Raw genomic sequence first — 18,237 nt, forward strand, 5'->3', positions numbered from 1 at the left:
ATGGAGTTGGGAAGCATAATCGAGTTCCTTGAGGGCAAAACCATCTTTGTCACCGGCGCCACTGGCTTCCTTGCAAAAAGTGTTTTCTATCTCTTAAAACCCTTCTTAATTATTTTTGGCATCATTATATGAAGTTGAAAGTATATAGTACTTACGATGATGGTATTTGCTTCTATGGTTAATTTTCAGTTTTCGTAGAGAAGATATTGAGGGTTCAACCAAATGTAAAGAAACTTTATCTTCTTGTGAGAGCTGAGGATATAGAATCTGCCACTCAGCGCATGCACGACGAGGTATATATATATATATATATATATATATATATATATATATATATATATATATATATATCCCTTTCTCCATATCTATTATATTTATTCCAGTTGTTTATACAAGAAAAAAATTGCTGAATTTTTACCTTGATTCCTGTTAATTATTTATAAGATATATTACTATATTGTTAGAATAATAGGACAAGTAGATCTTATGCAAAAAAGTTATAGTTCTCTAAAAAAATAATTAAATAAAATTTTGAGAAAATTTTATTACGTCGTTAAAAGTCTCTAATTAATAACAAAAATATTTAGAAAATTACAATGCTGAATTTATAAGCTTTCAAGTGAATGGGAAGAAAATCTAAAGGAGTTAATTGTAAATTAATAAAGAAAATAAAATAAGTTTATATTATATATGAAATAAATTTCAACTTTCAAAACTTAAATTTAAGAAAAAAAATTAAATTAAAATAACCCCAATGACTTCATCAATTTCTGCTCTATTTCAAATACTAATAATGAGTAAAAAATGATAAAATTTAATTTTATTGTACTATTTTTAAAAATATATTTGCCATATAAAGAGTTGTTGTTATGTTAATGATAATTATTCTTCCAAAATGAAATAAATTTTCTGTAGTTTTTTTACTTATTAATAAAAAAATTATATATTCTCCTTAACAAATAAATTTCAGATTTCTTCAATAATATGCGCACTTAGTTCCATTTTCAAGACATGTTAAGGAGATTAATAGTTAAATTAGTTCTTGAAAGATGAGATATTTTTTACATTTATTTATAAAAGATTTTATCAATTAAATTGGTCCTTTAAAAATTACTAATTAATCATATATATTCTTTAATTACTTGATTAATAATTTTTGTCAACAATTGATGATGTGAAATGTTAATTGATATCATATATGACACATAATATATCCAATTTGACGCTAACCAAATATATTTTGAAAATCTATCAATTTAGTTACTAGATCATATTGGAAATGAGGTTATGTAATTAAGAAAAAATTTAAATTAATAGATTTTCATAAACATATTTGGTCAATATTCAATTAGATATATCAAGTATCGTGTATGTTATTAATTAACGTTTCACAATATCATTCATTGACGGAAATTATTAATGAAGTGACTAAAAAGACAAATATGATTAATTTTTAATCTTTGATGGACCACTACAAGAAAAGAGCTAAGTACCATCGGAATTTCCGTCACAAAAACGAATAAATTCCGACAGTAATTTGCATTGGTATTTATCCGATGGAATAAACCTCGTTGGTAACATTTACCGGCAAAAATTTTCTGACGATAACATTGGGGATTTATCCGATGGAATAAACCTCGTTAGTAAGAAAACAGAATCTGTTGAACATTACCGTAAAAAATTTTCTGACGATAACATTGGGGATATATCATACGTCTATGTGCCATCTTATCGTCGGATTAATCTGATAGTAATGCCAACGAAAATTTTTTAACTTTTTTTAAAAATTAACCGTCGGAATATTCTAACAGTAGTCTTTTTTATTTTTTTATTAATCTTTTTTCGTCCATCTATAATGTACCCTACTAATTAATAATTGAAACAGTTCTTTAAACCTGATGTGAAATATCAAACATATAAATTAAAAATACAGAATGATGGTAATTAAAATATCTAAAATAATGCTAATTATATTATATTATATTTTTATCAAACATCATCTTCTTCCTCTGGTTTACCATCCTTCTCTTTCGAGGTAGTTTCCTAATCATCGAACTCGTCTTCCCCTTCTTCGTCGCCATTGATCCCGTCTTCAAGTGGTAGTACATCGTCATCTATTCTAACGTTAATGATGTTATCATCCATAACATCCAACCTAAGGGTGATCAGCTCACTGGTATCAACCACCATTTTTGAAAGAGTTAGGTCATCAATCTGGTAAGGTTCCTGACCCTCTGTCCTATCATCAGACTTGAAACAGTCTCTTGGTTTAGTTTTAACCACAACCACCCAACTAGACTTGCATGAACCCGGATAAGACAAATAGTATAATTATGGTGTATTTTGAAGTAGAATAAAAAGATCATAGTGCGTAAACTTTCTGGTTACATTAACTTTAGCGATATCATAGTCCTTGTCATTTTGTGTTCCTTATTGTGAACTTGGATCATACCATTCACATTTAAACACACACACCTTATACGTAGTGCGACAGAAATACTCTAATTCAATTATGTTGTGCAACATACCAAACCAATTAGAATGCCCACTGCCTGAATCCCCACGAATCCAAACTCCAATGTTATCTTTTTTCTTTACAATTGACCACTGTAAAGAATGGAATTGATACCCATTTACCTTGTATATCGGGTAGCTAGTTTTTTTTTATTCATTAGGTCCCAACTAATTGCAACTAATTTCGAATCTGTTGTGTTAGTTAGATGTATGCTAACATATTCCCTGAACTAACGTGAAAAGTTGTTCAATGAGGTATCAGGATTTACCTCTTGGAATAACTTATATGATAGAATAGGATAAAAAAGTTTTGATTAGTTTAAGAAGTTAGTATCGTACTGATTGCAATATTTACGAAGACTTAAAAAACTCACATGATATAAGGTGAAAAGGTCACAATTAAGCAACACGTGAAAATGTGCGGCATCAATTTTCTTTTGCTCTAACTAGTAGTCACTGCCCACAATTATTGCAGCTCCTTTCGAAGAAAAAATTGGGTATGTTGTTCCATTTGACAAAAATTCTTCCCTCTCATCATTCTTTGCAATCCTTGTTCTACATGACTCAACATGAGACTTGATGGTAATCAGTGGCTAAGATAAGGGAGGGTTGAATCTTAGCCCCTTTTCGCTGAATATTAATTTCTGACTTTTAAAGGAACTTTAGGAGATATTTCTGCTTTTTGTCTCGTGTTGAGTTGAGAGGCACTTTTGTTTTGTCTCGTGCCGAGTTGAGAGATATTTTTGTTTTTGTCTCCTGATAAACAGAAATAGAGAAAGGAGTATGGAAGAAGAATTAACACCAGATATATCCTGGTTCAGCCACAACAATGATGGAATTTTACTATGTTGTCACAACATTACAAACACCAATTTCTCCCTAGAAACTATCCATTCCTATCTGGGACAAATCCAGATTCTACACCCAATCTGAATTTGACTAGGACTCAAAACCTAGCTTTCAACCACAAAATGCTAACCCAACTTGTAAGGGAATCTCCACAGGATCATGAAACACAACATACAGATATACAAAGAAAACTCTAAGACATTTATGGCTTTTTCTCTAATATTGATCACTACCTTTTTTCTCTCACTAGTTTTTTCTTACAAACTTCACTATGTTTGCCTTTTACTATGAGACCTAGACGAACAATACTAAGAAAAAAAAAACAAAATGAACATCTTTGAAGGAGAAGAACTCAAGAAGCTCGGGTAGCTATGAGAACTCTGTGCTTTACACTTTCTCTCATTGATCTCAACCTTTGGCCGTTCACCCTTAATATAGAAGGGGAAGCTTCCAAGGTTGAAACCGGTTCAACCAAGCAACTTCTTCTTCAACCAAAAACAGCTTCGCTTCGGACAAAGAGAAGAGAGAGGAAAAACCAAAAACCAATACGCATGTACCTCTCTCAACCATTTTCATCAAGCTCCTTCAATCTGAACTCTTGATCTTGTCTTTGGCTCCATGAAAGGATTCGGACCTTTGATGATATTCTGACCCAAGACAGCTCCTTGCTTTCCATTTTTGCTTCTTCCTACGTGTAACTCGGCGGCTACGTTCTTTCTTTGATGAACAAAAATGGAAGTGAACTTTTGCAACTGAGATCTTCCTCTCTGACAGAGGCGGATCCTTTCTTTTCTTAGTATGGAAGATCTTAAAGCTCTTCTTCAAATCTTGACTTCAATGGCAAAAATCTTGCCATGCCTTATTTCAGATCTGTCTTATGAGATGAACTTCACTATCCTTTCTTCATCCTAGCCTTTTCTTTCATTAGGCTTCTGATGACTTCCTCTGGTAACTTCTATCTTCTTCTTCCTCTGATGGATGTGACCGAAAGACAAGAGAGAGGAGAGAGAAGATACAAAGCTTTCAATGCCAAATTAAACTCAATTTAATTTTGAGTTTCAGTTACCTATGCATGCAATTAACCAAATTGGATTTTGAATTCCAATCACAAATGTAGTAGGTAATCGAACCAACCCTTGATCCATTCCTTTCTTCTAATTCGGATATAGGCTTTGTTGGATCAAGAGGAGAATAGTCTTGGACTGTGCACATGTTTCTTAGCCCAACATGTTCACTATCCCTTTAAAAATTCAGCCACTTAAAATGAAATAATTTTGCATAAAGGCTGAATACATTTTAACCACAGTGGGCTTGATTCAATTTGGCCCAACAAGGAATCTGCACACTAACAAACTTATTAAACAAACAATTGAAAATAATTTAAACACTTAATAATTTCCTAATTAATATTTTAATAATGTTTAATCATCATTTTAATTAGATATAAGTTTTTCAAACTCAACAAGGCTGAAAATAGAATAAGCAAAATACATATGTTTCCTTAGCTAGGAATGCTTCACAGATGCTGCTCTCAATCCGAACTTTGTTCTTCACGGTGCACTTGAGTGAACCAATTAACCTCTCAAATGGGCACATCTAACAAAATTAGACTGGTCCACATAGTATTGATTTATATGGTAGGTAGATTGCTAAGTGTTCCATAATGTCAAAAAAGAATAGAGGAAAAATCCTCTCTAGCTTATAAAGTATGATGGAAATATTCTTGTCCTTGACTGTGAGATCATTAATGCTAAATTTCATAGTACATAACTCCCTAAAGAATTCACTTATTTCTGTGACGGATTTCCAGATGTTGGTTGGAAGTTATCTAAACACGACAGGAAGCAAAGACTCTATGAAGATGTGACAATCATGATTCTTCAACCCAACAAACCTACCTTGTGACATGTTTCCGCATTTGCTTAAATTAGAGGCGTAACCATCAGGAAATCACAGTTCTCTAATCCACTTACAAATATTTTGTCTCTGGTCTTTCGATAGAGCGAACATCACCTTTGGTTTAGTCCACCGCCCGTTCTCAAGTCTCTTTAAGTTCAGATCTGGCCACCTACAAATGTCCACTAAGTCTAACCTAGCATTATCATTATCCTTTGTTTGCTGATCGTCTATTACTATATGCATGATATTATCAAACACGTTTTTTCAATGTGCATCACATCAAGACAATGTCAAACTAAGTTATTTTTCTAATAAGGCAACTCCCAAAATATACTCTGTATAGTCAAATTATGCTCCCTACCGTATCTCAAATGTCTCAAACCTGTCACGTTATCGACGATCTTGGGATTCTATTAACACGATGCCAAACTTGTCTACCACCCAATCTCACGGGTGCCTCTTCTTGTTCAGTTTTATTCTTTTTGAATGAGTCCTTGTTGCACCGAAAAGAATGATCCATGCCAAGGAATCTTTGAGGGCAATCAAACTACGAATTTTTACCTTCATTCGGCAACCAAAATGCCTTTGTATCCTCCATACAAATGGGACATGTCATTCTGCTCTGAGTGGACCAACCTGACAACATCCCTTATGCATACAATCATTTCAATCTAGGGAATAAAGGCAAGTACATCCGTTTCATTGGAATTCTCCTTAATCGGAGTTTACCAATTTGTTATCTCTCAACTTAGAACCTCGGTGATCATCAAAATTTGCATTCAGTTAGATCTGCATCCCTCTTGTAATACAGCATACAACCATTCAAACCACAATCAATTTTTAATTGAATTTAGACCAATTTTAAAATTAGCTTCTTTACTTCGTAGTGGTTTTGGAGGATGCCAGTGGACCCGACAGGTACCAGTTCATTACAAAGGGTGGCCCACTTATCAAAAGACTCTTGGGTATGATTTGACTCCAACTTAATACTCATCATTCTAACACATGCAGGCAACTCCGATCCGAATGAATGCACCCCTCGGACAAAGGTTTCGCAACAGATTCTAACAGATGATAAAATCTCTTTGTCTCTGGGTTAGGCTCTTGTTCAGTCTCTTCCAATTCCATAACACCTGTTCCATCAAACACCATATCGTTGTATCTCTCTTAGTTACCCTCCAAATTCATTTCTTTCATGTTTAGTTTTCTCACTACCCAAATCCTCGTTGATTGACAATCGAACCTATTCAAATTAGAGGCAGACCGATTAATTTCCTGCTCGTCCACTTCTCTGTGTTCTCTCCATATCCAATACCCATTCTTAAACCTGTTACGATAGAGGTGAAGTGTTATATCTACAAGTCCTAACTACTTAGTTAGTTGACACTTTTGATACAGACGCCTAGATACCCCTTCAGACCTAAACGATTCAATGCTAAAGACATGTGCAACAAACACGTCAACCACTCAAAGAATTTAGGTTTTAAACCCCCCATCCACAGTTATTCCTATCATACATTTATAGATGATGACTTGGAATCATATTAAAATACACACCCTAGAATTCAACGAACAACACAAATTATTAATTTTTTTAGAAAATTTGGCAGAGTATACTCTATAATTAGAATCTCCCGCCAAATACAATTATTATTTTTTGACAAACATTACATGTTTTAAAGAATTTAAATGATAATTTGGCAGAATGTTTCCTTAATTTAGAGACATTCGTCAAATAAATATAATAGTTTCATAGAGAAAATAGCTGCAGACATAAATTATAACATACACGCATTCAATAAAATATCAAATCCTAAATGTTCTAGTGTGCAACCCCTTATAACTCCACAATTTTCAAGCAAACAAAGGTTTCGAGAAGGCACCACTACGAGACTTTCTTCCAATTCTGTCCTTAAACTCTATCCTAAGAAAAGTAAGTCCAACATAAAATTTAAATAATTCATTATATTCAGAGATAGAAAACTAACCTGAAATATTACTACACAAATAACAAAAGAAGCAAACTCCAATTTATTTAAGAGAAAATAGCACCGTCCTAATAAAAAGGACAACATGTTAAATTCACAAGTTGAAACTAATTCAAAATCAATTTGAAATAATAAGTATAGCTCATTATTCTAATTAATTAAAACCTAGTTCTAATTTCACCAAACTAACAACAAGCATCACAAAAATAAGCGACATAAATTTAATGCAATTGAAAGAAAGTCATTCACTAAACTCAACTAAAATCTTCCAACAACTCAAGCACTCTTAATCTCACCTTACTTAACCTACTCTAACATTATTTAATTTTTACATCTATTAAATTAACACAACAAATCCTAATTACACACTTCATTAAACAAATTTAACCACTGATTTAACCTAAACTCTAACAAAATGCTAAAGTCACAAATTAATAAACCTTACCAATAATAAATCTAATGATAATGGCTGTAGGGTCTTTTTAACATGGTAGTGACAGAGGGGTAGTGACGGCAACGAGAATAGCAAGGCAGAGGATGCGCGGGATAGCAAGAGCAGCAGAATCAATGATGATGTGCAGCAACAGCTACAGTGGGCACTCTAGGCAGCAGAGGTGACGATGACGAGCTCTCGGTGGTGGCGACAGTGACGATCTGACGACAAGGGAGAGATAACACAAGGAGAGAGAGAGAGAGATAGAGAGAGAGAGAGAGAGTTCAGACAAGTAAGGAGAATGGGTTCCGCATGTGAATTTTAAAGCAATTTTACTGTTAGATACTGTAAATCACCAAAACGACGCGTTTCATTAAATCGTTATACCGGCAGAATATACCGATGAAAAATCCAACGATAATATAGGCTCCGTTGAGTTATATTCTCGTACCAATAATTACCGTCGACTTTAGTGACAAAAAATCTCTTCCGATGGTAATCTTTTATGGCAACGAATTTATCCTCCTTTTCGTCAGAAAATTTGACGGTAAATTCGCCGGTATAGGTTGATGCTAAATCCGACGGTACTCAACCTTTTTTTTTATTATGGAATAATTTAATTGAAAAAATCTTTCAAAAACAAATTTAAAAAATATCTTATCTTTCAGGAAATAATTTGAATATCAAACTCATATTGTGAAAATATTTATAATAAGAAACATTAAATTACACATTTGTAGAGACGTTTATTGGCACAAAGTTATTATTGACTTTTCAAGTTTATTAGTTACAAAAGTTAGAGAGCCATCAAGAACCATTCATTGTCAATGACCATTTGCTTATGAGTTCTAACAATGATATAAACCATTTGATCTAAACTATTTTAAATGTGCTACTCTATTATGCCATGAATCCAAATAATGAACATATAAAAAAAATTCAAATCGTTACTAATACTAAGTTTGAGCATACTTTTAGTATAATATTATTTTTCTATGAATACGTCATTTTTAAGTAAAATTATTTTATTATATTCTTTTATAATTTTAAATCATTTTTACGTAAGAGATTTGAAGGTATCAGTACTTAGGTGTCAATACTTAGATGTATATTGAGAAGAGAGTCAAGAGTTGTTCAGTTTAAAAAGTGTATAAGAGAAAGAAAAAAGTTGAGAAAAACTGCATTGAGAATAATAGAATGGTGTGAAGTGAAAAACATAATTACAATACAATGATAAGAGTCCGCTACTTATAGATAAACCCTAATTACCATATAGAACTATAAGAAGCTCTAATTGACTCGTAACTAACTGAATAGAACAGAGAAGTTTCTAGTTAATTAAACAGATTAGAGAAACTTCTAGAGTAACTCCTAGCGCCTGAACTCACGAAACCGGAGCCTAGCGCTGCCCGACCCACCAAAATTGGCATATATATATATATATATATATATATATATATATATATATATATATATTATCATCTCTAGTTTTCTTTGCTTTTATTTTCTTTGAAACTTGTTACTTCCCCTGGTGATTCTGATGTTGCTGCTACTGCTTCTTTAATACTCAATTTGCTTTTAAAATTTCGAAATGACTCAAATAGAATAGCTTTTGTGAGAATGTCTACTAGCTGAATTGCACTTGAGATGTGACTCACTTTCACTTCCTGCTGTTTACATAATCTTTTACGAAATGAAGGTCAAATTCAAAGTATTTAGATTTCGAGTGTAAACTCGGATTGGCTGCAAGCTAAGCAATACTGTGCTATGATTATCACAATACATCAAGGGAGTCTTCTTTGGAGGAAATTTAACTTCACATAGTAGGTTTTTTACCCAAGTCAGCTTTGCAACTATATCTGCTATACTTTTTATACTCGACTTCTTTGCTAGACCTTGCTACTGTCATTTGCTTTTTGGGTGCCTAGGAGATCAAATTTGACCCTAGGAATACACAATAGCTGCTAGTTAACTTCTTATCATTTAGATAATCAACCTAGTCAGAATTTTTAGGAATATCATGGGTGCCCCACTTGGCACCCTACTTGGATTATGGGCACCCCACTTCAAGAATCATGGGCGCCAGGCACCCTTTGAAACAAATACTCGAAGGAGCTGGGCACCAAAAAGGGCGTTAGGTACCAACGACGCGTTAAACAATTTTCATGCCCTGAAAGTGTTAGACGCGAATTGTGGGTACTAAGCACCATACTCTGTGAATAATACAACATTTATTAGCATAAAATTCAAAGAACACTCTATTGTCATAGTAGAATTGATAAACACTCATCAAATTCTTAGTGATTTCAGGGGCATGAAGCAACTTTTTTCAAAATAAGCAATCTAGAGCTCAAATCATATTCAAAATACATTTTTCCAACATAGTTAATTTGCAAACCTAAGCCATCTCCTGTCACCACTTGCTCATCTCCAGTGTATTCTTCTTTCTAAGCCAGATTTTGTGCATCATGAGTCATGTGATGTATAACTCGTGAATCAGGATACCGATTTTGATCCTAAATAGTTGAGGGAGTTGCCAAGACATTGCTGTAGTTTGCCTTTGGTTGACTGATGATTTGATTGTAGTTGCGTAAACCATCACCAGATTGCTCTCTGTCATATCTATAACAACAGAACTTTGCTATGTGTCCCACTCTATCACAGACTTGGCATTGAGGCCTTGTATCTGAGTAACTTCTTCCATCACTTTGTAATATTCTTCCTCTGCCATATTGACTTCTATCATAAGGTCTATAGATGTTGTTTTCTTGCATTAATATTTCTTGATCCTAAGACATTCTACCTCCATTATACACACCTCTTCTACTTCCTTTAAACATTCTTCCTTTTTTTCCTCTAAAAATGTCTCTAAAATTTTCTCTTGTTGATGAATTATATAATTGATTGTACTAATTTTATGACTGATTCTACATTTGTGATGATGACTAACTTTGTGGGTGCTACAAGTTTTGAGCTACATTTTCTTGCACAAAGAACACATATCTTCAAAATTTTGACAATATACTTTCATGTGCTAACAACAATGCCTCTAATTCTTCTACTGTTATACTTTGTGATGTGGCTAATACTGAGGTCACCACTGAACCATACTCTTCAGTTAAACCATGTAGAATTATATTTACATATATAATCACTTTCTTTCATTAATTCACCTACTGAAGCCAACATATCTATTGTACTTTTTTATAAACAAAACATACTCAGTTATTAATCCACCAATTTAAATAGTACTTAATCTGTTTTTCAATTGCATCACTTTTGATTTTGTTTGTGAAGACAAATGATCTTCTAATCTTCTCTACATCTAATGTGTGAATATACATCCAACTATCCTTGTTATGAAAGGATTTAATATCAAAGTTAACATCCATGACTTGAGTAGTGTATCTTGCCTTTTTCATTTTTGAAAATCAGAATTGACTGTTCCATTGTCAAGAAAAATTTGTAGAATTTCTTGCGCTAACAAGTGATTCAATATATCATTCTCTTCGATTGTTGATTCTGCTTGATCTTTCCATGGTAAATAATTATTTTCATCTAGTTTTATGAATATTGGAGTTGCTACAAAATTCTATGCCATTACTCTCGATCTGACTTCAATTCTGGTTTGATTGAACTTGCTGCAGAAATTTATAGAAACTGTGACACTATAAGCTCTAATACTATCAAGGTATCAATACTTAAGTGTATATTAAAAAGAGAGTCAAAAACTATTAAACTCAAGAAGAGTAGAAAGAGAAAGAAAGTAGTTGAGAGAATCTATTTTGAGAATAACATAATGGTGTAAAGTGAAGAATACAATTATAATGTAATGATAAGAAGAATCTACTACTTATAGCTAAACCCTAACTATTTTCTAGAACTATAGAAAAGCTCTAACTGACCCGTAACTAACTGAATAGAATAGACAAGTTTCTAGTTAACTAAATAGACTGGAAAATTTTTTAGAGTAACTCCTAGTATCCGAACTAACTAAACCGACGCCTAGCGCTCAAACCGGTAGCTAGTGCCTAGATCCACCAAACTTGGCGCCTAACGGCCAGATATCTCTTGGCACCTAGTGCCCATGTATCTATCAAGATGAGCATAAATTAGATTCATTCTTAAATATGAAACATAAAGTAATGATATTTTGATATGCAGATCATAGGTAAGGACTTGTTCAGATTGCTCAAGAAAAATCTAGGACCAAAATTCAATTCCTTTCTCTCCGAAAAATTAGCTGCAATTCCTGGAGACATTTCACAAGAGAACCTGAATTTGAAGAACTTCATTTCCAAGGAAGAGATTTACAATCAACTTGATGTTATAATTAATGTAGCCGGAGCAACTAAATTTGATGAAAGGTAATATGTATGTGTATATATATCTTCGTTTGTGATGTGTGTTCTCATAGTTATTTAATCTTTTCTTCTTTTTTTTTTTTTACTTAATTTCTTCTGTTATCATATGACAAATGCAGATACGATGTCGCATTGGGCACAAATACATTAGGAGTTAAACATATCTTAGATTTCGCCAAAAGATGTATTAAATTGAAGGTGCTTGTCCATTTATCAACAGGTTAGCATTTAAATGTAAAAAAATACAACACTATTTTTTTTAGCCTGCAATTAAAAAACAAAAAAAATTAAAGAAATTGATATAGTTTGAATTGTTACGTAGATAAAATACAAAATTTTGAAAAAGGATATTATCTGATTATTGTTAAAAAAGAGTTGATATATGTGTGTGTGGTTACAACAACTATATAGTTTTAACAATATTTAAAAAATATTATTAAAATTAAAATAATATTTAAAATAAATTTAATTTAAAAAACTAAAAAAATATTATAAAAATATAAAAAAAATATGATTTAAACTTTAGCAAATACCTTTTAAGAATTACCAAAATTATATAATCAGTGTAACGAACCACTATAATAATAAGCATTTATCTTCTTTTGTGAGTAAATATGTGTGAGAAGAAGAGAGAGAGAAAAAGATTTAATACATATTATTTTAAAAAATATCTTTTATAGCATATAATTTAAATTATAATTTTTTTAAAAACTTTACTTTTTTAAAAAATATACATTATATATAATTATATTATTTTATTATATCTAGTTCAATTCCAATTAAATTTCGGTTGAGTTTTTAAGACTTTAAATCCCAAACTCTATCGGTTCATACCAGTTTGGTTTTCAGAACCCTGAAAAAATAGATAGTGGACGTATTAGTGTTTTGTCTGCAACTGCAGTTGTCATTGCTGCAATATTATAATTGCATAAAGATTGCAATGAGTTCCATTAGGATTGAAAGTAAGCACGATCTCATGAGCAATTTAAAATTAAGCAAGGCATATTATGAGTCAAATATATTTATGTGGGGAGAGAGGAGGACTCATAGTAGAGAATCCACACAACTTGGGTGTGTCACTGAATGGAGTACTGGGATTAGATATTGACATGGAAAGGAAAGTGATAGAAGACAGCTTGAATCAGCTTCAAGAAAAAGAAGCCACAAAAGAAGAAATTAAAGTTGCCATGAAAGATCTAGGCATTAAGCGGTTTGTATTCTGAGTACACCCTAGCTACTTATATTATTCCTTATATCTATTCATTGATGAGTATATAATCAAGGCCTTAATTATTTATGATATGTATTGTCAAAATAAAATATATTGTATTGCAATTTTGGAGGAATTCTTAAATATTCCATGGTGTAAATGTTTTTTTATATTGATATTAACCATATAAAATTTATAAAAAAAAAGAAGTATCGTAAACTATAGGATAAAATATTATTTTGACCTCTAACATTTGTAACGAATTATACTTTGGTCTTTAATATTTAAATCGTCCTATTTTTTTCTAAAATGTTTAAAATGACATTAATGTTATTCTATTGTCAAATCACTCATTAATATTTAATAAAATTAATGTACTATTAATAATATTTTTGTTAAGGTTACGTTTGTTCAACCATCTTCTCTCATTTTTATCTTTTCAACAAGTCCAAACTCTTTCTCTATTCTCTTTTACATTATTAATTTTTTAACAGAGGTTTGAAAAGAAGGAAAAAGAGAGTGAAAGAATGTGATTTGGACTTATTGAAAGGGTAAAGGTGGGAGGGGGAGTTAAGCAAACATAGCTTTAACATTAACATTATTAATAGTACATCAATTTCGTTAAGTGTTAATGAGAGATTTGATGATGACATAATATTAATGTCATTCTAAATGTTTTAGAATAAAAATAAGATGATTAAATCGTTAAAGACAATACTATATTCTAAAATATAATATAATATTATTAATTTTGCGATTGAAAATGAATGCGGTACATAAATGTTTTTTTTTCCATAGAAGATGAGAGAAACTTTATTTTTCAATTCATTTACCTGAATATTTAAATGATATAGTGTTTAAATCTATAATGTTATCATAAAATTATTTAAATAAAGTATATAAATAATTATATATTTAATTTTTTTCACGGATTTTTTTTAGATTTAAAGCATCAATTGTATATAAAAATACAAATAACATGTATCAAAATCTAAACTTTTGATCATACAAATATTGATATTTTATTATAAAATTATTTATTTCAAAATTTAAATTGTTAAATAAAAATATATGCATTGTCATGTTTCTACGAAAAATAGTAGTTGATATTAAAAAAATGTTATTTCCCCTATCTCCGCTTTGTGGCAGATTATGCTTTAAGAATTATGAAATTGCAGTTAAGTATAATTATTTGTATTAGCAGAGCAAATAAATATGGATGGCCAAACACATATGTGTTTACAAAAGCAATGGGAGAAATGCTCTTATGGCATATGAAAGGAGACATGCCTCTTTCCATTATACGTCCTACAATGATTACAAGTACTTATAAAGAACCCTTCCCTGGCTGGATTGAAGGTGCAAGGTAAAATCATCGTCTATCAATGAATTCTATTATGCACTATCTTTTACATGTTTTTTAACTCCGGTCCCAAAAAATGTCGTATTTATAAGCAACTATATAGAAATATATTAACCTTAATTTAATTTTTCTCAACTTGAGAACAGAACTATAGACGGAATAACCGTTGCTTATGGTAAAGGAAAATTGAGGTTCTTCCTTGCAAGCCCTGAGGGAGTTATAGACATGGTGAGTCCCTAAAAGATACATTCTTAATAATTATTTATCAAGAATTTAGAATAGTATTATTTGAATATTTTTAAATGAAAAAAGAAAGTTAATGTTATGTTTGAATTTCAGATACCAGCCGATTTGGTGGTTAATGCAATGATAGTGGTGTTGGTAGCTCATGCAAACCAACCAAAGCATATCATATATCATGTGGGTTCCTCTATTAGCAATCCAATCAAATACCGTAGTCTCCCAGACTATGGTTACAGATATTTTAAGGCAAAACCATGGATAGACTTGCATGGAAAGCCCGTCAAGGTTTGCAAAGGAATCATGTTGGATAGCATGGTTAGCTTCCGTAGATTTATGTTTCTTCGCTACCAGCTTCCCTTAAAGGTTAGTTACTCCGATCCTGCTATTCAATTCCTACCAATTTTTATTGAGAAAATATTATCTTCGAAATTACACTCGAATTTTAGTTTAGTCCTTAAATTTTTAATTGCCTCAATTTATTTCTTAAACTTTTTAATTGATTCTGGAATAGAAACTACCGTAGAGACTAACGTAATTAAAATTTGAAATGTTTAAAGATTAAATTAAGATAATTAAAATTTTAAATACTAAATTAAGGCTCAAATGTAACTTTAGGGATCAAATCGAGTATTTTCTCAATTTCTATTTTACATTCCTACTATGTTCTAGTATATATTTTTTGATAGAAAATTTTAGTACGTAGTGGGACAAATATATATTAGGATAAAGATTGATATATTTATAATTTTAAATTAGAAACTATATGTACTTGAAAAAATAGACCTATAGATATAAAAGTTATATTAGTCTAAAATAATAAAAGGTTAGTTTATCTCCTTTTATTATTTTTAACATAATTAAATATTATTTTTTTTATTATTTTTCACGATCTAATTTCAAATATCAGAAATAAAGTAAACACTATTTTTTTTAATTTCTAAACAATAATCACGTTCATTTTGCTCATTAATTAAGCAAAAAATTTTTAGGGAAACAAAACTGCTTACACATTTAACAATAAGCAGGTAGTAGAACTAGTGAATGCAGTGTTATGCCAGTATTTTCGAGGACTATGTGATGACCTAAACAAGAAGATTCATCTTGTCATGAGATTGGCTGAACTTTACAAGCCTTATGTGTTTCTGGATGCAGTGTAAGCCACTTATAATGAGTATTTCTTTTATGTTTAATTACTCTGTTAGTCCCTATAGTTTCGTAAAATTTTTAATTAGATTTGTATATATATATTTTTTTAATTGGATTACTATACTAATTTTTTTTTTCAATTAACTCCCTCTTAGTAGTAATTTACTTAATTTTATAGGGACCTGAGTAAAAAAAAAATTGGTATAGAGACCTAAATAAAAAGAAAAAAAATATAGAGACCCAATTAAAAAAAAAATTAGTGCAAGGACTCAATTAAAAAGAAAAAAAAGTATAGGAGCCTAATTAAAAATTTTGCGAAATTATAGGAACTAACAGAGTAAAAAAGATATTCTTAAATGTTAGTAATTGTGAAGAAAAGTATTTCAAATTATTTTAAATAATTCTAAAAAATTATTAATAGTCCTTTTATTGACGTTTGTTTATCTTTTATTGTTAGTAATTTCTATATATCAGTGGAAATAACTTTAAATTTTTTTTGTCAACTAGTGATGGACAATACAAAATATTTTTAAATACATTTTTATATAATTTATAACCTTTATATATTCACTAAAATAGTTATTTTTAATGATAATATAAAATATTTTTTTTAGTGAATAATTATTGTTTTTAATAATTATCTCAGATTGACTGGTTTAATTAAATTAACAGGAAATTGACATCAAATTAGTCTAGTTTAAAATAATATCTGATTGCCAATAAACGGGTAAAAAATTTAAAATTCGGTCAAAAACTAATAAACTGGTAGAATTGATATGATTTTTTAGTAGTTAACTGATTTAAAATAATAAAATAATTTTGTTTTAAAAATAATATATATTATGTTCTTATACCTGGTTCAGCTTCAATCTGTTGAATCTTCAATTTCATTGATTGGATGACTTTGTGTAATAATTTATTGACTAATACTAACTCAGGCTTTATTTAATTTTTTTTAATACTTATCATACAGATTTGATAACATGAATACAATGAAGTTGCTATCAGCGGCAAGAGAGGGTGATGTGGAGATGGACTTGTTCAACTTTGACCCAAAAATTATTGATTGGGAAGACTACTTCTTAAATGTTCATCTTCCTGGCATTGCCAAGTATGTCATGAAGTGATATGATATATGGAATGTACTATTTGCAGTGTTTGGAGTTATGAAATTTCTATTATGTGAAACCTAATAATAATTATGGTCAAGTAACTCAAATATTTATATGCTCGTACTTGAAACCTCCTTATTTAGCCGATCAATAAATAAAAAAGCTCAAGACTCTTGATATTTCTAATTAGTCTTGAGAAATATGGGTTGAATCAAGGTCAGAAAATTTACTTTCTACACACATAAGCAATTTATTATTAGAAGATATATAGGCAATTCCAAATAGCTTCTATGAAATAATTTTAATTTGTATGAATGCTGGTTGAGAGTTAAACAAGAAGACATCAGTACATATCATGGTTTAATCCTTAAATGCAACATACAGAATCTACATTTGTTCTTTACCACAATCAATGGTGAACTTCTTTTCACTATTTTCATGAACTTAAAACACCAATAATGGCAAAAGCTAAAAGAACAAAATGCTTAGAACAAATGAGTAACAATTTTTCAAGTATTTTTTCAAACTCATAAATGAAATAATTTTTTAAAAGTTTCTCCAAACTCACTAAAAATTAAATTGTCAAGAGCAAATTCAAACTAATCGCTGAACCCACAATAATGTCTCAAACGACTTTTTTTTTTTAACAGTGTTTTCCTTGGTCTTTTTCTATTACAAAAACATTCCTCACCAACTAAAAAAAATCTCACATGTAAATAGTAGGTTTTCACAATTTGAATTCACTCATTCTTTCAGACCTTTTACAAACCCAAACTTCACACTTGTAGAGTTGTCAGATAGATAAATTCTCAAGAGCAAACATTACATTTGAATAAAGTTTCGCTATAAAAAAATTGAATTTTACAGATAATTCTACCGATAATTACACCAGTAAAAACTGAATTCACTCACTCTTTCAAACCTTTATTTTATAAACATAAATTTCACGCTCGTATATATGGTTATCAAATTCGAATAAATTCTCAAAAAACAAACAATACCCTCAAATAAATCTTTCACTACAAGAAAGTTAAATTTTACCGATGATCAAAGCATAAATAATGAGTTTTATCGGCGACCTCATTGTCGGAAAAAGTGCATGAGTAAAAACTTTGT

General features: G+C 30.6%; 1 protein-coding gene across 1 annotated transcript; it reads left to right on the forward strand.

Moving 5' to 3' along the window:
• On the forward strand, nt 1-17,136 carry LOC112704147 (alcohol-forming fatty acyl-CoA reductase). The gene is made up of 10 exons (XM_025755678.2): nt 1-79; nt 190-293; nt 11,848-12,050; nt 12,167-12,267; nt 13,044-13,257; nt 14,462-14,623; nt 14,767-14,848; nt 14,960-15,230; nt 15,893-16,016; nt 16,983-17,136. The coding sequence occupies exons 1-10, from the start codon at nt 1-3 to the stop codon at nt 17,134-17,136; spliced, it is 1,494 nt and encodes a 497-aa protein (XP_025611463.1).
• Nucleotides 17,137-18,237: the final 1,101 nt, after the last annotated feature.

This window comes from Arachis hypogaea, chromosome 7, assembly GCF_003086295.3.
Source record: "Arachis hypogaea cultivar Tifrunner chromosome 7, arahy.Tifrunner.gnm2.J5K5, whole genome shotgun sequence".
Classification (NCBI taxonomy): Eukaryota; Viridiplantae; Streptophyta; class Magnoliopsida; order Fabales; family Fabaceae; genus Arachis; species Arachis hypogaea.